The following is a 25,700-nucleotide window of genomic DNA, read 5'->3' as shown; positions in this document are numbered from 1 at the left end:
TCGTCAGACTCGTCACTAAAGTAGCGTCATCCAAAACATACTTTTACGGTTTAACTTTAGTCGGCAGTCGAGATTAATTTAACTTGTACTAAAAGAAAATTCATTACTAATTTTAATATCCCCATAAAACTTTAAGCAAAAAGATGATATATTTAGCAGTAATTAATAATATTCGATTTCTACTCATTGCTTTACAAAGTAATTACGTCACGGTCTATTTACTTCGAAGTCAATGCCTTGACGCGGGCTGTTCAAAAAAGTATTAACCATTCCAGGAAGAAAATAAATTGTTGTCACCTTGGGTAAAACGTAATCTGACAATGCTAGGCGTTTAACAATATTACAGAACAGTTAAGAAAATGGATAGATCAGGAAATTCACGTCATTTAGAACGGAAGTTAAGAGAGGTAAACTTATAATCTAGTTTTGTCTTAAATTAATTCCATTTATAAAATTTGCATTATGAATGAACTTTTTCAATTTTGTTGAACGTGATTTTTGCAAACTGATAAATATGTTTTGTATTCACTTCCCGTGAAACTAAATTTAACATTTTTTATAACTAACTCTGAATTTGCTATATTTACCCCCTATGATAGTATGTTAAATCGATGTATATATAGTTATTAATTACTAATGGGTTAAAGCCTGCCAGAGCGAGCCAGTAAAATACCTGTTATGCACTCACTGAGACAATTTTTCCCAGCTAACAAAGTATCTTTTATAGATTAGGCAAGAGGTCACCAAACTTTTTTCGTAAGGCTGGTTTATTTTTACAACTTATGGTCGAGTGCCGGATTGCTGCAACGATTAGAGATCGCGGGCCTGATTTAAAATTTTATTTGAAGCTTATTTGACTTTGTGAATATTAAATGAAGCAAACTTTTAAAATTATTTTCCAAAATATGAAATAAGTTGCTTAAGTGCCATTTAGTTTAAAATTTCATCAAAATTCAGCTTAAATTTTACGTTCAATAAACTTTTTGGTAAATACACTATTAATAAACGTATTTTTGCATTACTTAAAATATCCTGAGACCTAAGATATTTAATTATAGTTTGTATTGCAAGCAAAAATATTGTTATACATACTCTCCACAATAGCCTTTTTATTTAAATAAAATCTATGTTCATTAACATTTCCTATATTTTTACATTGCAGCCGATGCCAAGTAGTTTTGGGAAACCAGTGGCTTATAAAGCAACAATATTTAAACCATAGTTATATGCCTATAATGCCAGTAGTAAGGTCAAATAATCAGTAATATAGATGACAAAAGCTGAACATGTCAGAATAAGAACTGCCTACATAACATTTAAAATAATCTATGTAGAGGTGATGCGATAAATGATTAGGCACAACTGTTTTAGCATCAACATCGGATGCCAAACTTTTAATTAACACCTGTTTTGCCACCACAATTTTTGCCCTTGGGTATGGGTGGGGTTACAATTTGGTCTATGGTTAAAATTATTAGTTAAATTGGTGATGAAGTTAAATTTTGGTCATTTATGTTTTATTCTGACGGATTTAGCTCTTGTCTTTGTTTCACTATCTTTAATTTTGACTTTATTCTGACTATCTTGTATTAATACCATTTTGGTATTATTATGACCTGTGTTTTTTTTCTCACAAAGTAATGTTAAAGTGTATTTTTGGTGATATACAAGTATGTATAATATGTAGACATTTGGTGAAAAAGAAAATTATTTCAACAAAAGCGCACAATATGTTTTTATTTAAATCAAAAAATCTTTTTGGTATAACTTAAGTAAGTTGTGGATGCTTTTGGTGTAAATTCGGACCTCTTTAAAATGTAAAACAATCAGTCTAGCAATGTAAACATTTTACCAAATTGAAAGTTATTCTAATTGACTCTGGTTTATATGTATTACACCTAAACTGGAAGTTGCATATTAAAAGTTTAAAATACTGAAAATGGGTTCTCAAGAGCTAATAGATTCAAACGAGAACCAACACATGTGCTCAATAGTTTTCAATGTATATAAGTTATCTTTTAAAATGATTTCTAGGTTCAAGCTGAAAGAGATGCCTTTGAGCGTGATGTTACAGTTTATCTACAGGAGAACAGACAGTTAAAGGAACAAGTATGTATCTCTGCTTTCATGACTGAAAGGTCAAGGTCAAATGACAGTTACAGTAAAATTAGTTGAAAAATTAAAATATTTGGGTAAACTATGCATATGCTACTATAACATGGCTTTTTTGTGCTACATAACAGCACTTATTAATCAATTTGTATTTAGGTTGAAATTCTCAGAACATCCCATACTACAAGTGATTCTCAAGCTGTGAAAGTTCTTAATGAGATACGACAGCATCATTCCCAGCTCATGGTAGATGCTTTAAGACATATTTTTTGCTTTAATGTAGAAAAAGGTTATATATATATTTTGTAAATTTATAATTGTTTATTTATAGGATTTGAGAGAACAGGAGTATGCTGCAGAACTCAAGAGAAAAGACAAGGCTTTTAAAGAATCAAACTCTAAGCGAAGAGAGCTTGAACAAAGATTGAAAGAATCTGATAGTTCACTTGGCAAACATGAAGCAACTGTCAGCAAGTTACAAGCCTCCTTGACCAGATTAGAAAATGACAAAGAAAAGGTTCTATATTAAATTTGTTATTAATTTTATTTTTAGATATTTATTAAACTTGTTAATGTTGATGTGTATGTAATAAATATTATTTTGTTGGCTGACTTGTTACTGCTTTTCTGCACTTTCCAACCACTTACTATAACTACTTTTTTTGGAAAATTGGGGCGGTTAACTTTCAAAATGCCCAACACGAACAGAATACCACAATATTTCACACCCCTTTAAACGGTTTCATCCATTGTTACACTACTTAACTTGTCTTAAGTCGTTAATTTGGTTATTTCCTAAATGGTGGTAACTTTATAAAAACAGGAACACAAAATCCTAAAACTGTCATAAATGGACACATACAACACTTTTAAGCACTTTATAAGAAACAATTGCATCTAGTACACTAAATAAATTCGTATCTCATGAACTAAAGAAGCTAGAGATACAACACTATTCACCAAAAACGTGCAACAATTTTATTAGCATAAAAATTGAAAAAAATTTGGCATTTTCGGACTTTTTTTTTGTTATTAGCGACGATATTTAAAATAACAACAAGTAAATAATTCCACTTAATTATCAAGGGATTGCATTTACATTAGATAGATTTCCTAAAAATAAGTGTCCTAAATTAAGGCAGAGGCAACTTGTATAGAAGAAGTAAACTCAACTTGTGTGAAATTGCCAGATCAGGCGTTTGTTCAAAAGGAATATATATTTTACATAAGCGGCATCATCAGTAATTTAATTCAAATTTAATCCTATTCACATGCACAAACATCTGATCTTGCAATTTACACCAGTTTTTAAAACTTATATTCATGTGGTGTTTAGCAAGCAGAATTCCATAAAGATACACCCTTTTATTGTCTACAACTACAAGTAAATATTGTTGTTTCAAACAAACAGAATTACTGGAGATTATAGCAATTTATGAAATATGTCGCTGCAAACTGTATTTAACAAAAACTATATGCTTTAAAATAACATCATAAATTTTGTTTTATTTTGCTTTGCTATAATTTAAGTTTCTTTTGTAAAAAAAACGTAATGGCTTGTTGCTTAACAGTTAACGCTTGCAGCAACCATAATATTGCAAATACTAATAAACTAATAATCAAAATTGTGGCAAAATATAAAGATCAGGATTGGGGCTCCCTTTTATTTTGGATTTCTCTTGTTTTCTTTTCAGATGGTTAAAAGAAGTGAGAAGTGTCTGACTGCTTCGAAGAACCACGAAGTTAAAATTGATACTTTGGAAAAAAAAATCTCAATGTTAAACAAGGAGGTTGAGGATAAGGAAAGCCAGGTTGTATCAGTAAGTTGTTGGTATAACAAAGTGTTTAAAGAGATTTAAGCATTACTTCCCCGATTGGTTTTACTGTTTTAATTTGGTAGCTTTTAACCTTGTACCATATCAGATGAAAGAAAAGTTTCACCAGGAGTTTGAAACAGCTGCCTCTAAGAACAGAGTTCGAATCAGAGTATTAGAAGATCAAATTAAAAGCATCAAAGCAGACTGTGAGAAGAAGGCCAATGATTTAGCAAAGGTTTCATTTTCATAATGTTATTTACAAACCTTTTTTGTTATCAATTTAAATTTACCTTAAAGTAACATAGAAAAATATCAGTTCAAAAAGTTGTTACAACATAGGTCAACACACGACTTGCTGGTGTCTCCAGTGAAAGAGAAGCAGTAACATCAAAGCAACAACGTCAACTGCTGGAAGCTGACAAACGATACAAACAAAGCCAGAAGAACATTGAGGAAAAGGAACGCCTGCTTTGTGAGGTTTGTTCTCCAGAACGTTATAAATTTAAAACATATTAATATGTTAATCAACATGGTGGTGAGGAGGGTTACTTATATTTATTTACAGCAAACAACTGAAGTTTCACTTAATTGAGACACAGTTATAGCAAGCATGATAAATATTTATCATCAGCGATACACACTCGTCAAACTTGCAATATTTTTTCATTGATTCTATGGTTCTGTATTTTTGTGTTGACTTGTACTCCAATTGTGAAACATTTGTATTTTCAGGCAAATGAAAAGATAGCTGTGTTGGAGGCGGAATACGAAGCTTTTGCTACAAAACAGAAAATTCATGTTAGGTCCCTTCAAGATAAAATGGACAAATTAAAAAAAGAACTTGCTGCTAAAGATGAACATCTGCAAATGGCAAGAAACTAAACCTTTTTTTTCCTTAAAAATTGTCAAAAAATGTCTATTCAGATAAATAGCATGAACGCAATGCCATAATTCGAAAGATAGGGTGTAGCGCGTCTGAGAATTTTACCTCATTTTAATTTTAGTATTAAATATGCAATAGTGTGTTCATCCACTGTCTCGTTAAGGTAACTTTATCCACAGTACACTTTTTGTTTTTCGTGAACTCAATTGTTAAATTTATATACAGTTATTCGATATTAATTACATTTCGGTTAATGCAAGTTTTACATATTTGTTGAAACCGTGTTAGTAAGTTTGTTTTTGCTGTGTAAGGCTTCGTCAAAGCTTAGCAGCGCGGAAAAGACGACAAATGTTCTCAGCTCTCGGCAGAAAGAGCATCTCAGATCCATGGAAGAACAGCTCAACCAATTGCAGCATGAAAAAGATTTAAAAGAAGACGAATTAATAAAGGTTGATTTTTAATCGCGATGCTAAGCCTTAAAACATGTGATAGTAACCCTTTCGCCACTAATAGGCAATTCATTCTTGTTTAGTCAATAAATGTGATGTGCTATAAGTTCTACCATTGAATTTACCTTTTTATTAAACCTTTTTTACGGTCGTACTTTTCTGTAGTTTGTTTGGAAGATTCTGCTTTTTGGAGTTTTTTGCCAGATTTGTGATTTTTTTGCACAACCCAAGATTTTAAATTGTTTTCTCTTTTTTTTCTCAATTTAATGCAATTTTTTGGGTTGCAGACGTCATCCGAACTAAAAATGCTGCAAGCAAAGTGCGCAGGCCTGACGACTAAACAGCACAACAAACAACTGGTCATGGACGACCAAGTCCGTAGCCTGCAAACGCAGCTAGAGGCCAAGAGCGAAGAAGTGGACAGGGTACGTGTAATGAACTGCAAGAACTGCAGTCGAACGCATTATTTCTTGCCTTTTGGACCAACAGACCACACTGTAGTTTTGTGAATAAAATCAGACTGCTGCGCTTTGCTAGATTAACAGTGCTATTTTGGTTTACCATGAAACTTTATACCTGTGAAAACTGACAAATTGATATTCTAATTCAATAAACTTGATTACCGTTTATACTTTTCGTCTTAGCCCAGGTGAAACCCGGCGACATCTAATTAAAAATACTGAATTCGCAACGTCATCACTAACCTGGCGACAATAAGGATGATCCAATGTGGTCGTGAACGAAATGATATTTACCGGAAAAGCTTAGGCCACTAATAAAAACTATCGGCATATTTGTGGCGAAAGGCCAAAAAGAGGCCAGAAATAAATGTTTGATTATCGCCGAATATTTTTGTGATATTATCTTAAATGTAACTACATTGAAAACAACCAGAAAACATCAAATTATTTCTTTAGTATGTACCTTAAAAACGTCATCCTAGTGTGACAGAACCTTACTGTGATGATGATCAGTAGTGGTTCCTTCTGAGCATAAAGTTTGGTTAAGTTTAGTTTGTTTTTAAAACAACCGAACTTAATCTTGATGAATGTTCTAAATCCCTTTTTTGGTATTAAGATGAATGAAAAAAAGCAAACATCAAACACCCTATTCTTTTGTATGTGGTCAACATTTTTGTAATGTTTTCAGCTTGCATCGAAGCTTTCTTGTATGGAGAACAATACAAAAGCTTCGTCTCTGAAACAAACTCTTCACGTTCGAGCACTTGAAACAAAGATGAAGAACCTGGAAGCCCAGGGAAAAGAGAAAGACGAAAATATATTTAGGGTATTTAAGAAGTTAATGAAATTATCGATTATTTTTGCATTATACAATACATACACAATTATACATATCTTTAGGAGACTTTTTTCAGTGTTAAATGTCACTATATTTTATCCAACTTTGATTACGCTGTGTTTAAGACCTCTTATTTTAAGACGTGTGCCTCAAATAAAATCAATCAGTAATTTCTCCAAATATTGTTAACTCAAGATTCCGCAGTCAAAACTAGTTTGCAATTGTTTGCTGCGGGGATGCCAAAGAAGCACTGTCAGATAATTACTGTTCAATGTGCAATACTTTAAGCAGGTATGTATTTCAGCATTGTTAAGATCACTTCGGTCTTTTTTTCAGCTCACAACCGAGCTAAACAGTCACACGTTAGAAGTGAAATCTGTATCATCGCAAAAACTAGCGCAAGTCAAGACTCTTGAAGATAAGATTCGAAAGCTTGAGGCCGAAAATAACAGCAAGGAAGAGCAATTGTACAAGGTTAGTCGCGGTAAAAAACAACAAAAAAGGAAATATTTACTTGTTGTAAATTTTTATTTTATTAAAAAGCTGAATCACTTTACTTTTTTAATCAAAGCTAATAATTCAACAAGTAGGGCGTACTTTGTTCATAGTTGTTGTTTTATTTACGGAAATATTTCAGGTATCAACCAAGCTAGCCCACAGTGAGCTCGAAGGCGATTCCGTAGCTTCAAGTTATCGCGTGCGAATCCGAGCTTTGGAAGAAAAGAATGAATTGCTACAATCCGAAAATCTCCTCAAGGAAGAACAGTTAATACAGGCATGTGTGTGTTTTCAATTTGCAAACATAAATTGCTTGTCGTTCCAAACACGATCTGAAACCTACATATACACAATGTCTACTCTGTAATCAAGCCCTTGTGACGCACTGACCAACGATAACGGTACCTATAATATAGTACAAAGTTGGTAGAGCGACGGCCCGGCTATGACTGGAGGTTTTGCACATGATCGTTTTCTAGTCCTGATCATTTACTACACCTGTAAAACTCTTTACCATTAGAACTGCACACAATTTTTTAGTTTTATTTTTTCCTGTTGTGTTCACAATTTTTAGCACAAAGTCTCTGTAAATACCATTGCATGTTTTCTGTCTATTAAAAATCACATATACAGCCCTATTCAATTACAGTTTTGCTACATTATAGATAAACAATAAAAGGCACCCCTCTATGTAAACCAGAGTTGGATCAATTGTAATTGATATAATTTAATAGGTTTTAATGTAATTGTAATGTAATTGAGGCATTTTCATACTGTGTTTTGACTCGATAATTATGAGTGACAATTCAGGTGTTCAATAAAAACACTCTTATGTAAAATGCCGTAATTATATTTAACTTGCTTCCTAAACCCAATTTTTTTTTTATTACTTTAAAACTATTCCGTAAAACACAAAATACAAATAGTTTTATGTACTAAATTTAATATACTATATTGCATAGATTGAATCAAAAGCCAGCGAATCCGAAGTCGAAGTCAAAAAAATGAGAGAGAAGGCCAGGCGAATGGAGATTGAACTTAACAGAAAAGGAAATGAATTAAAGGAGGTATACTACGTTACCTATATAGTTACATTTGAGGCATAATACAATTTTCGTAATATTATAAATTTGTTTCCTATATGTTATGTTTATCTTGTTTGTGCATAAAATTATTTTTTATTTAAGTCTGCTAACAATGTTTATATATGATTATTGGTACATAAAAAATAACCCATTAATATAATACATGCAAAATCGCGAATATCGATAAAGTAAGTAAATTTTCTGTTTTTTGTGTAAACCCTACCCCCTTAAGTCCAAACTATCGTATAAAATAGAAAAAATATTTTTTTTCAGGTTATTAGAATAAAAACTTTAGCCCTAAGCTTAATATAACCCCAATTGTTAATTTTTATTTCTGAAAAAAACAAAACCCCGTGTTAGATCTCGAATGGAAATAGATTTGATATCCGTCCACCCGAGCAACGATTACTTCCACTTGCCATCGGACGGTCCCTTAGCGTGTATTCGGTCCAACCTGAGTTTAATTAACAGCTGCAATCAGTCGAAAACGAGCTAACAAGCAAAACATCGGAGAGCCTGAGTCAGATCCAGAGTGCTCAGCGTGCCAAGACTCGACTGGAGTCGAACCTAAGTCAACTCAAAAACGAACTGAGCGAGGCGTCGAGAAAGATCTTAAGTCTTGAGTGTGACGTCGCGGATGCAACTTGTGGCGAGAAGCGAAGAGATCGGCAAATTGAAAAGGTAAACTATACCAGCCGCCGAATAGTTTTTCTTTGAACTTTAACTTTAATGTGAATATAGCCTAATTGAATATATTCATTTTTAAGCATGCAATTTACAAATTATAAAGAGAAGTTTCACAAGATCGGATATCATAGTGTTTAAAATAATTGTTTTGACTTTATTTTGAACTATAGATCTCATCCTGTTTTAAATGGGTATACAATAACTTATTTGGTTGTGTTTCATTTTTTAGCTTAAAACTGCTGAAAGTGAACTAAAAGGTGCGATAGCAGACAAGGAAGCCCAGCACCAGAAAACGCAACACGAGTTAATTTCAGCATTAGCTAGTAACGAGAAAATAAAACTTGAACTAAAGGTATAACGTTAACGTTTTTTTTAATTAAATTGTTATAACGGTCATGCTCGTAATGGCGAACACCAAAATGTATATAATATGTCAGTTTTACCCTAATTTATAAAATTATGGTAAACTTGATCAAGTTATGTTAACTATATTCAACTCAACAAAAGTATTTTTAAAATTTGTCCTATTTTAATTTTGGTTCTGTGAAGTTTTCGTGAACCCTTACGCGCAGTGTTTTTTACCCCGGTATGGTTCGAGCGCTCCAATTTTATCGCCTTTTTCGTTTTTCTTTCAGAAAGCCAAACAGGACATGAAAGCATGTGAGGCAACCAGGGACCAAGCCGTGAGTGAGTTAGACCGCGAGAAATCCCTGGCTAGCGAATTATTGCAAGCCTCGTCGCAAGCAAGTCGACAGCTCGACCTCAACAAAACCGAACAGGTGACTGGTCAGATGCGCCCGGCAACTCGCATCCATATCATGAACAAATATTAAAAGTCAAAGTTCAAAAACCCGAGTAAATCCAGGATCAGACATTTTTCTAAAGGAATGGAGCCTTCATTCACATTAAGGAACTGACAATGCCAGCATAGGCAAAATATATATTCCTTTTAAAAAATGTCTGAACCTGCTTTTACTCGGGTTTTTGAACTTTGAGTTTTATTGTTTATATATGCGTCAGCGGAACAGTGATCGACACGCAGAAACCTGCTGCCAATGGTTTTGGATTCCATAAAGATACGTTTTTCCATATCATCAATATATATCGACTCCACGCCTGCCTTTTCTCATGGCATTTAAATTTATAACTAACAAATGCTCGGCAGACCGCATATGTTTTGCGACACGTTTTTGTACGACGTATTGCATAAAAAAAATATGCCTATTTCAAGATGTGCAACGTAAGGGATAACCGTAACATAATTGCAGCACTCCTATCAAAAAAGGTTGCTAAGGCAAACATATACATTAAGACTTGGTTTACCGTATTAAAATTCACTATACAAATAAAAAACTAAATATGATAAATTACAAGGGCGTAAAATTCGTTTAACTTTTAAAAAGCGCCAATAATTGTTAGTATATTATATTTGTCTTGAAAAAAATGTAGCATTTTCTGGAAGCACAAAAAAAAAGTTTTTTTTGCAGAAAACATTTTCCGTTTAAGTTGCATTGGACCACCTCGCCCTAAATAAAATAGATGCTTGTAAGTTAAGGATATGTGACGACGTTATATAGTTATGCAAAACAATATCAATTTTGTTTAAAATGACTACAATTTTTGGTAAAATAGTACAAAGAGAAGAATGTCATTCTTCTTATTGTACACATAGAATTGTACTGAGCGAACTAAAACATATTTGTTTAAAGAAAACATTTTCGGAGAAGCAAATACAAACAATAACCGAACTACAACGTCAGCTTAAACAATCTCAACAGCAACTCATTGAAGCGCAGGTAAAACTAAGAGTACATTTGCAATTTATGTTAAAACCATTAAGTTTGTCAGTTCTGAACCAATAGGACGCGGGGCTTTCCAGGTTGGCAAAGCGCTTTCACCAATATATTTAAAAGTTTGAAACAGGTTGAGGGGTGTAGCTTCTATTTTGCACAACCAAACTTTTAAATATATCGGTGAAAGAATTTAATTTATGCAATGCGATTTATGTGCAAATGTTTTTTTAAGCATATATACCGGTTTCCGATTTGAATTGTGTTTAGTTAATTTTTTTGAAAATTTTTTTTGACACTGTGCTGCTATATCAAAAAGGTCGGCGTAAAAGTAGGTTGCAAGATAAAAATTTGATAAAAATTGGCGGTTAGATAAAATAAATGTGAAATACTGATTTAGAACATTTCGTTGTTATCTTGCGGCAGAACATCGAGAAAAACCTTGAAATTGAGCGCGATTTACTTGACAAGGAAGTTTCCCGCCTTCGGTCAATCGACGTTCAGATAAAAGAGTACAAGGGGCAGTGCGAGAACTTACAGGTAATCCATACGGAACGATAGTCGGTATTTATTGGTTATATTAATACTCAAACTATAAGATCCTTTGCGAAACTTCCATTCGTAACGTGACGGTTTAATTAGAAATACAATTGATTTAAATCACTTGTTTTCCAACAGGAGAATAACTCTTCGCAATCAATTAAATTAGAGAAGGCGCTGAAGGAAAATCGAGACCTTCAGCGGAAACTTCAAGTGCATGAAACCGACCAATTATCAAAGAGCAAAAAGATGGTTGAGTTAGAAAAGGTGTGTAATTTTTAAATGAATAATTTCATTATAAGATCGATCTAATTAAATAAAAAAAAATTGACATGAACAATGAGCATAGTTAGTTCAGTAGTTCGAATATAAAATATTTTTTAGGATTTTCTTTTAGTTTGACTGATGTTTTTAATGTTGCGTTGTAAATTAAATTTACGAGTTGTGTTTTTATCTGTAGACTGCCGAGCTTCTTAAGGAATCATGTTTGATGCTCGAAAAGCAAGTGGAAGAATTGGAGACTTTTAACAACGAGTTGATTGAGAAACATGACGTTTTAACAATGGAAAGGTGATTTGCTTTACTGTTGTAGCAAAAATTTATTCAATTCAAAATCATTGTACTTTTACATTTCACCGAAGCATTCAGTTCAAGTAACAAAACTGATTTCTCGAAATAGACGTCTCGCATTTTTGGAATTGATATGTACTGAAGCATAACATTAATCTCTCTAAGAATACAAATTGGAACTGTTTCTACTGTAGGCAGTAGTTAAGAAGGCTGAAGGCTTATTAAGGTGCTTGATCAATGATCACCTTAATTTTTGTCGGCGCCAAGGCAAATTTGGCTAATTTCGTAAAACTTGAACTCTGTTTTTGTCTCATCTAGGAAAATTACTAGAAACCATCTGTGGCTCGTTAAATGTGAAAACAAAACCGTGTCTACACATATCTTATACGCGTCCAAATGTTTTTACACTCTTTATTAAATTTTTTTGTGAAATGGAGAAATCGTTTTCTGTGTCAGACACTTCTGTTTAATTAAACCACTTTTGGCGCGTTTTTATCGTAATCCACTTTTTCGCAAAAAAAGCAAAGCGAAAATCTGTCAAATAATCGGGCTGCAAAATATCCAGGGATGATTCTCAGAAGAAGTGCTCCTCCTTGGAAGTGGAAGTCCGGAGTTTGCAGAATCAGATGAGGAGCGAATTGTCTGAGCTCGACCAAAACAGCGCGGATCAGATGACTGAGATGAAGATACAACTAAGGAACGAGATGAATCAAGCACATGAAATGTCGGAGGAGGTAAACAGCTTTTTCCTTGGCTGTATAACAACCATAGGATTTGCCACAAACGGTTTTTGTTGTTATTGATATGCCAATTGTGAAGGGTCTTCTGTTTGTAACAGCTCGATTTACAGGCAACTATTTGGCCTGGCAAATGTTGATGCTGATATTTCGTTTAAAATATTCCTTCGTATTATACCAGAAATGAATAAAATCATAACTTGTGGTAAACGGACAATCAATTACGTTTTTACCTCACGCAGAGCCTCGTGCAGACTAAACTAAATTGTTTCATAAATGTCGGGTATTTCGATTGGGCCGCGTTTAACCAGCTTATCAGACAATGGAGCATCAATAGGGAGAAACTTGAAACATTTTATGTGGAAAAAGCGCAAAACCACGTCTTGCAGAGTGGAAACCTAATTTAGCGGATCAATGAAAACAAAAACAAAAAAATCAGCAATCGTTGTGTCGCAGTTCCGCGACCTCCAGCGACGCTACCGCTTGTTGGAGCTCAACGCAGCCGGCGTGCAGCGGAAACTCAACGCCGAGAAGGATGCGCACGATCGCTGTCAGCACGAGTTGGATCGAAGCAAGTCCGACCTGTCAATTATCGAGCAGAGCGTCGCTAGGGCGGAGCGTCAGTTGCACGCCGAGATTGAGCGCTGCGACGAACTGGAAAAGGAGAAGACCTTGATGCTGAACGATTTGGAAACTGACAAGGTGTGAGCTTTGGAAACATTAAGTGCATTTGATTTTATACTTTTCTTCGTAAATCCAACATTTTTAACTGAGTGAATAATAATTAGTTGAAGGTGGGGGTTGTGTTTAAAGGCCACTTGCGTAGCATTTTAATTAAAAGCCCTTTAATACATAAATCAGACGTTTGTGAACCACGTAGATTATACCCAAGACGTAACATTTCTAATTTTGCCTAATCTAAAGCGAAAAATTTATTACCATCAAGACAAATAACATCCACCATTATTAATATATATAACTTATATTTTTATATATGCTATTTGAAGACTTCATTAAAATATGTAAACACTATTGTAGACATATTGTGCTAATCGTGTATGCTTGATGTTTTTCCTTTAACTTGGACAGCTTGCGCATTCTCACGAGCTGGTGAGGTTGAACTGCACGGGAGCGCAACAGATCAAACTCATAGACTTCTTGCAATCGAGAGTTGAAGAACTGGAATCTTCCGACAAGAAGAAAAAGAAGGTGAGTCAACAGCTCTACAATCGGTTACTTTTGTGCCACTCTTACGTTTATGTTGTAATAAGATTTATAACGTCCAGTGTACATTCTCGTTTGCTCAATTTTCTGCCGATTATAACTATTTTAATTCATTTTTTTTCGCCCTTCGCTCGAATCTCGTTTAACTTTTCAGTATGTCTTTGCCCGTTTTAAGAAATCTTGTCGGCATTAAAACGACATGCGTCTCGTTGCAGTTTGCTGACATCTAAAGGGCTGTTGTCGCCCTATCCACTTGAATGCGTACATGCTTGATTTTCGTTTCATATTTGCGCACATTTTGTGGCTTTACGTTTTTACCATGCTCCTTGAACAAATTTAGGGATCCACCTTGCCTAAATCCTATTCCTTTATGTAGGGTAAAGTCAACAGAGTTTAGAAATGTTGATAGCATGGCAGCATTTATTCGAGTCCCAGAGTTTAAATAAAAATTCGCCTAGATATAGCCCATGCAATATTGTTAGTGTGCAGCACATATAATAAATCTAGCTGAGCAAAGTTATTTGTGTAAGTGCGGAAGAAACGGGGTTATATTATTTTTACCCATGTGTAATTTGTGGCTCTTTGCGGTTACCATTGACCAAGTAAGCAATGTGGCTAGGTGTATGACTGGTTGTCCACCACTGATATACACTAAGAAATCCCCGACAGTAAACTTAAACAATCTCGCAGAATCAAAAGAAAGCGACTGTGTACCAGGCTCCGCTACAATACAGAGAATTGCAAGATTTGCTTGAAGCTGAGAAAGCTTCCAACGTTCAGCTGCAACAACAAGTCAACCTGCTTCGATCTGACCTTCAGGACAGCAACTCAAAAGGTAATCGCCCATTACTTGCACGGCATCGTTAATTGCTCGACACGCATTATGTAACAAAGTGTAAATATTTATAACAGGTTTTTTTTATCACAAGTCCAAATCTATGCTGATTCAAATTTTTGCGAACTTTGAACAATACTTTACCTTGATACCGAGAAGGTCTTCAAGGAACTTCGTATTTAATTTATCATACAGGTTATCTGCATCAGCCATTTAAACATTTTAACGCAGAGCAAAAAAAGAGAAAAAATGCAGTTTAATTTTCTCTTTACCTTGCATGCTGTCGTGCGTGGTGTAAATATGTCGTTCTCTGATGAATACACGCCGTATACGTTAGCGCAACGTCGGAAATAAAATAAGAAATTGCCGGAAGAGATTCTTATTCTTACACTATGGCAAGAACAACTTATTTCAAACTTTACTCTCTTCCGATGTTGCAGTGAAACGGATGAAGCACGGCATGGACACGCCCTTGAGTCCGGGATCGATCGCCGCAATATCTTCGCTCGTCAAATCGCCGGCCCCACAATCGTGCGCCTCTCCCAATTCCAAGACCAACAAGCTGAGATCCAAGCCCAGAATGCACCACAACATACCGCACCGGTTCGTTTGCTCGCTTTTCAGTTGGCCTTGTTTGGTCATTTCACGCTGTTTTCGGCGGTCGTTCAAATTGTGTTTTAAAAGTTACGTTAGTGTACTGCGATAAACGCTTTAAACTTGGGTTTCCTATAGCCGGTGGCATTCATGCTGCATCATACTTTACATAAAAACCGTTGTATAACTGATACGTCACTTAAATACATTGGGCTAATGATTCTTTTGGTATGCTAATTTCAAATTATGCATTACCAAAACAAGGATGGTAATAAAAGGTAAAGGAACCATTACTTTCACATTCTCGTTCAATCACTTAACAATATTTTAAAGTTGGAACTAGCTCGCAGATAGACGCGAGTAGAATCGTATTACTATCAAATTTGCTGTGTTTCGTGGTTCGATTCAGGGATCCTGTGATATTAATCACCTGACCTGACGTGACCCCTTGAAATACAATTTTTCCGTTGTAACGTCATAAGCTGTTTTGCTAGTTATAAATACTTACGATTTGTAGTTTTATGAATATACTGTTACGCCGTACATTGTATCGTAGTTTTAGCTGCTGGAAGAACAAAGTTATTATTGTAGCTTTATTTTACATTTATTCCTAGGCTGTCTCAATGGCTTTGCACACGAGCGGTACGCTGCTCCGTTTGCCTTGCGATCATCCACTTCGGTCACGGTTCGCTGCGTTGTTCGGAGTGTGCGATCGCGTGTCACACCAAGTGTAGCAAGAGTGTCACCAACACTTGTGGTTTGCCAGGTATATACTTAAAAATCTGGCTATTTATCATTGTGAGTTTCTTTTAAAATAGTAGTTGAACATAACACCACGTAAAAAACTATGTTTTTGAATTTTATTTATATATTTTGATTAAACAGTTTTATTTTGACTAAAGATAAACAAGACCGACTGTGTTTTACGGAGGCTCACGAGCGTATTAAATAAAACAAAAATCTTTACGTCCTTCTAGGTGGACTGTTCCAACAATTTAAAGATGGTCCGAAACCCTCCAACCTCTCGCCAATAAGTTGCGTGTTCAAGGGTTCTAGTTCCGACCAGCTTCACGGCTGCCTAAAAGGTTTGTTGCTTGCAAAGTAGTCGCCTTGCTTTTTAGAACGAAATATCGATTCATGTATATCGTGCTCCACTTCTCCTCCATTTTTAAATTGCTCTACTGTTAAGTAGGGATGTCCGATACTTGATATTTTATTTCCGATATTTTGGACAAAAAGGATCGCTTTCCGATCCGATACCAAATGACGTCATTGCTTTGCTCCATCAAGTCAAATAGGTTAAATTGGAACATTTAAAGGCCTTTTTAGGTTATTAGTTTACATCCCTATGTAGTGTTAAGGCTTAAGGGTTAACTGACAGCAATGCACCTTCGAGTTTTGGGTTAAAGTTGTTGCTTGTTGTAGTGTTGTGCGGCGACGACTCTTGGACTACCCGAGTTGTTCGCCTCACCTCCACTCACCTCCGTATTTGCCCCCCAAACGCAAAGTCGCCCACCAAGAGTGACAAGGATGATACGATTGACCTAACCAAGGCCGCCTACGTTCACACCGACGTCGGTCAGGCGGAATTACCCGGCACCGCGAAGCAAGGTGAGCGTTACCCTTATTCTGTCGTTCCCGCCAAAATTAAACGATAAAATCTGTGTGAGTATGTGTTTTATCGAATCCATACATATTACGGTAACGTTGCTTAAATACTTTCAAAAAAACCTCCTCGGTGTTTTACAACCTGTGGTACACGTGCCACTAACTAGTCGTTATGTACAGGATTGACGAAAATCAGTGCAAATTATAAGTGTAATTTAATTTGTTTTATTCTCTGTTTGCCATTAAATCGATGCTGACTGGCCATACGTAGAAAATAATCTAGAATCTGCGCAAGCGTTGAGAACTTGTTTTTATTTATATTTACATTCTGGCTTCAATAAACATAGAAAAATTTGAGCAAAGGTATACTTTGAAACCTGGTGATACAAAAATATAGTAAAAAGCTGTATACGACCAGAAGGTGCCCGAGAACCACTGATTTATATCATATCATATCTTCTCGTGGCTTAGGGTTTTAAATGCTGTCTTACTGCCATATTTGGCCATTGTACTATTTGATTTAAATATTCTTCTAATTTATACAATAAAAATAGGACTTTATTTTTAGAGGAATTATCGGTACAAACTGTTCTACAAGAACGTTTTTTTCCAACAGTATTTTCAATTATATTGAGTAAAAACATAATATAACTAGAACTATCATGCTAACGAAATTTTCATAACAACAGTTGTCAACTTTTGCAGTGATCCGAAAAGGTTTGCGTTAACGAACCAGTTTCAAGGATTTCGATCACTTAAGCGTCGGTTTGTTTAACTTAAGCTAGGATTTCCTAACGCAGACCTCCCGTACGTGTTCAAGATCCAGACGGGTTCGAGCAACTCTTGTTGGCCGGCGCGCTCCATCTACTTACTGGCCGCCGGCTTTGGCGAGAAGCACTTGTGGGTCGACAAGCTGGAGGCTGTCACCTCCAAGCACGGACAACCGCGCAACGAGATATCTTCCAACTCTGTAAGCTTGACAACTAAAGCTGGGGTTTTCGGCCCGCGACCCTCTATCTACTCTATTTTACACAACAACGCATACATCGTATCATGCCTCAGAACGGGGCATAAATGAAAAACAAGTTCTTTTCACTTTTAACATTATCAAGCAGCATGTTGTCATGTTCCGCATGTTAGCTGGCCTATCGTAGTCAGATCAGATACGATTGTTAGTCGCAATATCGCTTTCAGTCTTTCATACTACGATACACCGCTCAAACTCAATTAGTGAATAAAACTTTTGAAATTCGGACATTCGTTTTGTTTGATGAATTTTGACCATTTTTTTCATTTTCAAATCAGAAAATCTTGGGTAACGAAATCTTGCAGTTGATGATTGAAGACAAAATCGAAATTAATTGCTCGCTTCCTGTTTCTGACAAGGTAAATGGTGGTTAAAGTACTCGACTGACTCGTATCTGTCTTGTATTTCTATTTCTATTTAATTTGTTGTTTAATATTGTCGGAGTCAAATAATAAATGAGTTGTACAAATGATTTTTTAACTTTTAATTTCCTTATCCTGCAATGGTTCAGGAAATCCTTTTCGGGTGCGACGCCGGTCTCTTCCTTCTTGCTCCCAACAAGTCCTCGGTTTCCTCTCGCTCCAACATGGCGCAGGTGGGAGGAGTAGACAACATCTTCCGTATGGAGACGCTCGCAAAGAACAAAGTGGTCGCTATTGAGGGAAAGAGGAACAGACTCATCACCTTCGATATTTCCACGGCAAGTTTATCATCCTAAATTATCGACCATCGTTTTAGCTACGTATTTTTTGTGCACATAAAGCAGGGGTTCTGAACAGGGTAGACACCTTTACCAATTCCTCAAATTCGCTAAAAATGTCAGCTCGCCAATTGTGAATTTCCGTTCCACCTATTTTTTTTTCATCAATAGTAATTTTAACGACCGTTCTGTTTCGGTGTGTTTTAAAATAGTTCTCATATGGCCGGCCTTGATTGTATACCAGACAATGTGTAGGACATTTCAATACCAAGTTTGATGCGCTTGTTTAATTTGTTTTTGTAGGTTCACAAGTTTAATTAGCGATTTTCACAATAACTGGCTTTCAGTCTTCGACGTTTAAGATAATTCGTCGCAGATTAACAAAAGAGTTCAGTAGTTCTGATAAACACAACCTATTTTTTGCCATTCAGCATTCGGCGAGTGGGTGCCAATAAGTGTTCGCGTGGAGCAAAAATTTTACTCGCATTGGCGAGCGGCCAACTGCAAAATCCCAACCATGCCACAACTCTTTCTTGTTAAATAGATCGCTAAAGATCGGAAAGTAACTGTCCACGAGGTGGGGCTGGACAGCTGCCACGTGGTGGCGTGTGGACACGCCGAAGGAGTGCACTACTTATGCGCGGGATCGCCTACGTCTGTCACTGTGCTAAAGTACAACGACAGACTCAAAAAGTTCTGCAAGCAAAAGGTATTTAGGGCAAAGTGACCTTATAAGAATTTTTTAGGCTGAGTTTTTTGTAAAAGAAGCACAGAAGTTAATTGGTAAAATTATACAAAATTTTACTAACCTAAACCTCACCGCTCACATAGCTCCTGCTCGTCTATCTGGTTTTATTGTCGAATATTGATATGAATGTTTGATTCTACAAGTGCGCGAAAAGCTAATTTTACACGCAAAATTATCTGCTGTTTCTTGCGGAGGGAATTATTTCTCTTAAATTGAGGAACAAGTGTACTATGATATTATAAGCAACTTAAACTTTTATGTTTAGTAAAAAGTTCATCAGATCTTTATATTACGTAGTGCAGTGGTTCTCAACCGGGGTGCCGCGGCACCCTGGTGTGCCATTTCTAATGCCCAAGGGTGCCGACTGCCGAGAGATATTTGAGAATCTTTAAGAATCTGATTTTTGCTCAACTCTTACAACTTTTTGTGTAAGATTAGTGGAAGAAATACATTTATAGTGGAAGAAAATACATTTATAAATTCTAAAAAATTGTGTAGAGTTGATGTGTGTAGTTCCAGTTCCGTTTATTGTGACATTCTAGTGATTTACTTACGGAAAAATCATGTAGGGGTGCCGCAATCTATTTATTAGAGGTTTGCCGCAAGCCATAAAAAGTTGAGAACCACCGAGTCTTAATGTTTGGCGATCAAATCTGACGTTGCCCCAAAGGTGTGATATTTTGTTGTCAGGAAATAGCGACAACGGAGCCTTGCACTTGTATGATCTTCACACCTTGCAGCGTGATCATTGGAACCAACATGTTTTACGAAATCGACCTCACCGACTATAAGATTGACGGTTTGCAGTTGTTTGTTACTATAGTTGCAACTTCCACTTTTTGTATCACTACATTACCTGGCCAGCTGGCCTTTTTATTTAGCTTTCTTTGCATGAGACCTTACAAATTTTTTTGACAGATATTCGTTCTAAAAGTCGCCATTTGAGATATTTTAATTTTTAACTGCTATCAAATTAGAGTTATTTTCGTTAAATATTGATGTAATTATTAGTGCTTCCAAAGGATTATATTTACCTACAGATCTCGCCTCTGTCAAGTAAAAAACATCATCCAACTAATCGTAAATAAAATTGATTTTTTTTGTTGAAAGTCAATGTCGGTGTAATAGGAAAAGAGACAAGGAAAAAAATAATTGTGAAAAAACTATCTATATGCCAATTTAAACAAATAGCGCAACTTATGCCGCTGCATAACATTTTTATAACATAAAAAGTTACCGGCGCGATTTTTAGAGTTTTTGGACATGGGCGAGCTAGCTCTATCGCGTCGCCTAAAAGACTCGAGCATATTTCCAGTTGCTGTGTTGAGGTTGAGCGACACTGATGGCCGCCAGGAATTCCTGCTCTGTTTTCACGGTAACTTTTGGTTATTTTCATTTACACCTCGTTTCGAGCGTCAATTTAATTTATAAAAACACAATAGTAACGTTACTTTGATATTTAGCATCGTCTAATGCAGCTGTCCCTAACCTGTGGGTCGCGACCCCAACTGGGTTGCCTGAAATTTTTGAGGGGTCGCCATTAACTCGTCATATTTCCGTTTTAGTGCGATTTATGTAGTTTTTTCTTTACAATGACGTCACAAGAATAAACGTGACTGGGCTAATCTTCTACATAAAATTGCTGCTTTAGCTCTTAGAGCTGCTAAATCTGCTAACGTGACATTTAACAAAAATTAGCTTTGATTTAGCGTGTGAATGTCGCACTTTTCCCCGCAAATTGTTTATAAAGGGTGGTTTTTCAAAAGGTTGTTACTTACCTTGGCCAACGTGGTTTGCAGATAAATGAAGTTAACTTCTTAATTATAATAGCGGATGCATAAAACCCGCATTTCTTTTAACTCGTTTAAAGTAACATAATCAAAAGTTTAAGCAAATATTTTGTTTTGGACTTACATGCAATCAACGTACCCGGCTCTATTAAAAAATGTAATTGAAACCACATCCCGTTTTTAAACACATGGTTTGTGAATCGGGACAAAGCGCAATGAGCATATTAATCACGAAACATCGTAGGCCTATATTGCTTAGAAATAAAGCATGGCATGTGATTATGCCAGTGCTTTTCAACCTTTTTGCTGGATTGGAACCCTATGGAAACATTCCACTGGCTCGAGGAACCCCAGTGTAATAAACACCTCAATTAGATAAACAATTTAAAAATTGCGGAACCCTTGGACTGTACTATAGCGGGACCCTGGTTGAAAATTAAAATTGCATTTTATTTAAATTGGGGTCGCCTATTAAACCCTAGGGGGCGCCAAGCAATTCATAGGGGGGCGCAAGCTCTACTTCGTTATTTAAATTTTTGCATTGATTTTATTGGTTTCGTTTGGGTCGGGCACCATTCCTACAGCTGTACAACCTCTGTTTTTGTCAACTTTAACATTGAAACTGCAAAAAAATTATTCTGTTTTTTTCTTTCGTTTACTTTTTTTAGCACAAAGTCTCTTTGAGTGCCATTGCATGTTTTCATATCGGGTATAACGGCCATATTTAATTACAATTTTGCTAATATCCCTTTTTCGAACTATTTTTTATCCATATTTTAGAAATTATAACAGCTAGCAACAGGGGACTCGAATTTTTTTGCGCGAATCTTTAATGTTTTTGTAATATTGTCGTTGTACTATGTGTCGTTACTTCTTTTGAAACACGCTACGATAACGCTATGTTTAATTTTTGGGCTTGACATTTGCATTTGCGGCCGCTCGACATCACAGACTTACAACTGCGAAGTAAGCTATATGCCTTCACAACACGTATGTCAAAACAGCTCGATAAAAATTTTCGAGCACGAGCAATTTGTTGTGTACCCAATGCGAAAAAGTCTCCAAAATTACAGTTGTTTAGCCAATTCAACCAAATAAAACTCAATTGTTTTCGCGCTTTGCACGACCAGCCATACGCTTCACTATTTTTATGTTGTCTCAGTAATATTTAATTGAAAATACCGAACTGCTTTTCGTAGGGGGTGCGAGACATAGAAAAATTGCCTGAGGGGGGCGCGGCTGAAAAAAAGATTAAGAACCTCTGGTCTAGAAGGAACAATAATGTTTGCAGAGTGCAAACTCGTACACCGTCTTTCAATAGATTTGATTAGTTATACTTTGATTGTTTGCCACTTCTTTTATATTTGTAAACCTAAATATTTTCTTGCAGAGTTTGGGTTGTTTGTTGACGGTTTTGGACGCTTATCGCGTTCTGGACACATTAAATGGTCGAGAATGCCTCTGTCGTTCGGTGAGTGACAGTACTCAATTTTGGATAACTACAGCTATTTATAACCACAAAAAGCTAAATGGCGAATCATTTTTTGTTTCGTGTTTAGTTTTCATGCACCTTTGTTTCAAAAATGCATTTACAAATGCTTTTTGAAGATGGCTGCTGTAGTTTTTTAACTGTGTTTTTTTTGTTTTTACATAATTTCTTATGTTTTGGTTTGTATTAAAGCAAGTTTTTGTTTCCGTGTTAGAATACCGTGAACCCTACCTCGTCGTTGTACAATTTAATTCGGTTGAGATCCTTCAGTTGGATTCGAGTCAAGACGTGTCAGCCGATAACTCGGCAATCGACCACGCGTTTCTCGGCTTTCCAAGGTTGGTGAACGCCGTCCAATATCTTCTGTACTTTACTGTTTGAATAAATTTCCAGTTTACATTTAATTCCAATATTTCGTTATCCATAGTGCGAGGTATCTAGGTCCAGCTATTACCGATGGAGCTGTTTACCTTGCTTCCAGCGATGGTTCGCGTTCTTCTGTTTATTGTTGCAAAGGAAACATGAAGGGTGTCAGCAGGGAACAAGTCAAGTAAGAATTTATACCTTACCTCCAAATACGTGGTGTTACGTTTTAACGTGATAGCTGTACAGCACCACTAATCCTTTACAACTTAATATAATTAATCAAGTCTCTTCGGAAAATCTTATATAAAAATTAGATTTGCAAAATACTTGTTAGTGAAATAACAACTAATCAAGTATATGTACCAAAAAAGTCCGTATGTAAGCCGGTTTAGAGAGCGTGGTAATATTTTAAGAATGCCGTTTGGCGTTTAAAACTAAACTTTATTGAGACCAGTTATTGGGGATCCTAATAACTATTAGTGGGTCGCGATTGGAAATACTCTATTAAATACAACATGTGTTTGTTTTGTTACCTCTTCCTGAACCTGGATGTAAATAATCCTACATAGATTTACTGTGCTATTTTGGAGCTATTTGCTTGCATTATGTGTTGCAGATCAATGTATAACTCCGCTTTGTGTCACATTTACTAAACACATGTTTTTTTTTCGAATGTCTGAAGGAACAATCAAAAGCGAAGGTACGCCGTTCTTTCGTCGTCTGTCGACTCTTTAGCGTCACCTACCGTCAAAAGATCTTCCGCTTTTAGCGATGTGTCAAACCTGAGGCAATCGCGTGACTTATCGGGCTCTTGTCAGTCAAGTCTTGACACAAGTCACTGGACTACGGGCACAAGCGAATAGTGAGCATGTTTAATAAAAGTGAAAGTTTCAGTAGATAAACCAGGGTTGGTCAAACCAAGGCCCGCGGAACAAATTACTTCTTAAATGCGGTTTGAATAAATATAGCTACCCCTTGTTTTCCGAGGTTTTAGTGTTTATTTGTTTGCAGTGACGGCGTTTCTATAGACCACACCATCACCGATACCGATACTCTGATGGGATCCACTACAGATAGTGACACGGTCGTACCCAGCGCTGTAAGTCGGCTATATCGCGATGTTAAATAAGTGATTTCGTGCATTGGTTGTAGTGGCATTGCCTTCGCAAACGTACAAATATTTTCTTTCTTGTTGCTTTCTTTAAGTGCCAGCAAACTGATCAATTTGTACGGCTTGCTGTGTTTACAGCAGTCACCCGAACAGTTCAAACTCTATTTAAACACGCAAACAAAATTTAAAAAAGTACTAATTAATTATTACAACTGTGCGTCGCCGCCTTTACTGCTCAGCTCTGATATAGCCTACTCGGCATGTGGTTCTCAAACTGTGCGCCGCGGTAAACCTGTGTTCCTCGGGAGAATGCCAAGTATGCCGTAGAACAGTTTACAGTTTTTTCATCAGGATTCTAAACAGACTAACCAATTTTATAGCGAAAACAGATATATCTATTGCTTTTTAAACCAAGGCCTTGCCGCAAATTTGTGGTATTGTGTTTATGTACCCTAAATTTAAAAAGTTTGTGCTACACAGGCTGGCAGAATCTTGCCAGCCTTCTGGTGACAAGCATTTTTGGTCTTTAATCTTTGGCATTCAGCACATAACAGAGTTTCTCGAAACACAACCGCATTTATACCCAATTTTATAGAAAATGCTTGCCGAGGTGGAGTCACACAATGCAACGTACCATAGTATGTATGCTAGTTTCGTTAGGCTGAATAGAGATGGAATTGCGACTAGCGTGATATGATTGCTTGTCAAACACTGCCTATTTACCCATTTAATACCGTGCTTCGCACTTTCGTAATTTTTTTCAGAATGTCCCAACAAAATCGATTCCTGCCAATTGTGATGCGTAATTTGTTCCTCAATATTCGGGATTACAAAAGTATATGAATTGAATATTTGTGAAAACAACCACAAGGTTTTTTTTGTGAAATAGATCTTAAAAAATACTATTTTTTGGAACCAATATATTCGTTTTTCTGGCTTATTCTTCGGCCAACATAGTCGTCAAGTCGCCAACATTCTGCCATACTTGTGCTAGAAAATAACAAAGGTAATACCTTTTCTGAGCTTCGACATAAAAAAATTGACAGGAAAGCGGAGCTGATAGCTCATCACGCCTCCAGTGGCGGACGGTGTCAAGCCCGGAAGGGAGCAGAAAGACGGCTCCAGCGAAACCAACCAGAAGGCGCGACCTTGGTCTTTCTCAAGGTCATGGTTACGACCCAGTGCCTTCAACCGAAGTGTAATTTCGATTGCTTTTTCGTTAGTATCATTCAGAAGATCAGTACTAAAATTGTTGTAATGGCATTTATAGTTGCCCAAGAGCAAGTTTTCACCAACTAAAATAATGTAACTTTACGCTTGTGTGGTATATCGTTTTTCGTGTAATTATACGTACAGGTGCATGCTATTGCTCAACGAGTGATACAAGCTGCAATATATTTTGTCGTGCTTACCTTTGTTACAAATACTGCCAAGGGCAAATATTACGCTTGCATTCTACTTTAAAACTCTCGTTGGTGACCGCATAAATTATAGGTGGCGCTTTGTAAAAAATCCTCAATACTTAAGATTCTTTTGTGAGATATTTAATTAATCTTTACTAAAAATACAGAAAAAACTTAAAAAAAATCTTTTAAAAAACGTTTTTCGACTGTTACCATCATTAGGACTTCGAGTTGTGTATTTCATATTTTATAAACAGCTTGTGCCGAACTCTAGTTTATCCCCACTGCTTAAAGTGTGTTTGTTGTTAATTGTCTCACGCTGTCATATGTAGTCCTGC

General features: G+C 36.1%; 1 protein-coding gene and 1 pseudogene across 1 annotated transcript; both read left to right on the top strand.

Annotated features, from left to right (window-relative positions):
• Nucleotides 1-277: 277 nt before the first annotated feature.
• Nucleotides 278-25,700, top strand: LOC146168359 (uncharacterized). The gene is made up of 41 exons (XM_083383336.1): nucleotides 278-407; nucleotides 2,035-2,109; nucleotides 2,269-2,358; nucleotides 2,444-2,629; nucleotides 3,807-3,932; nucleotides 4,036-4,164; nucleotides 4,269-4,406; nucleotides 4,662-4,799; nucleotides 5,124-5,261; nucleotides 5,549-5,686; nucleotides 6,411-6,548; nucleotides 6,897-7,034; nucleotides 7,198-7,335; nucleotides 8,021-8,125; nucleotides 8,615-8,824; nucleotides 9,060-9,182; nucleotides 9,466-9,609; nucleotides 10,540-10,626; nucleotides 11,047-11,160; nucleotides 11,299-11,427; nucleotides 11,621-11,730; nucleotides 12,296-12,464; nucleotides 12,924-13,169; nucleotides 13,557-13,676; nucleotides 14,382-14,526; nucleotides 14,967-15,129; nucleotides 15,735-15,886; nucleotides 16,098-16,205; nucleotides 16,546-16,731; nucleotides 17,529-17,698; nucleotides 18,034-18,114; nucleotides 18,267-18,455; nucleotides 19,000-19,164; nucleotides 19,894-20,002; nucleotides 20,456-20,578; nucleotides 22,384-22,464; nucleotides 22,697-22,820; nucleotides 22,910-23,032; nucleotides 23,531-23,710; nucleotides 23,860-23,947; nucleotides 25,006-25,700. Exons 1-41 carry the CDS (start codon nucleotides 360-362, stop codon nucleotides 25,159-25,161), a joined length of 5,520 nt encoding a protein of 1,839 aa, XP_083239462.1. The 5' UTR covers nucleotides 278-359; the 3' UTR covers nucleotides 25,162-25,700.
• Nucleotides 6,158-6,354, top strand: LOC146168360 (small nucleolar RNA U3; annotated as a pseudogene).

This window comes from Ascidiella aspersa, chromosome 1 (genome assembly GCF_963924565.1).
Source record: "Ascidiella aspersa chromosome 1, kaAscAspe10.2, whole genome shotgun sequence".
Taxonomy (NCBI): Eukaryota; Metazoa; Chordata; class Ascidiacea; order Phlebobranchia; family Ascidiidae; genus Ascidiella; species Ascidiella aspersa.
This window is presented reverse-complemented; position numbering and strand designations above follow the sequence as displayed.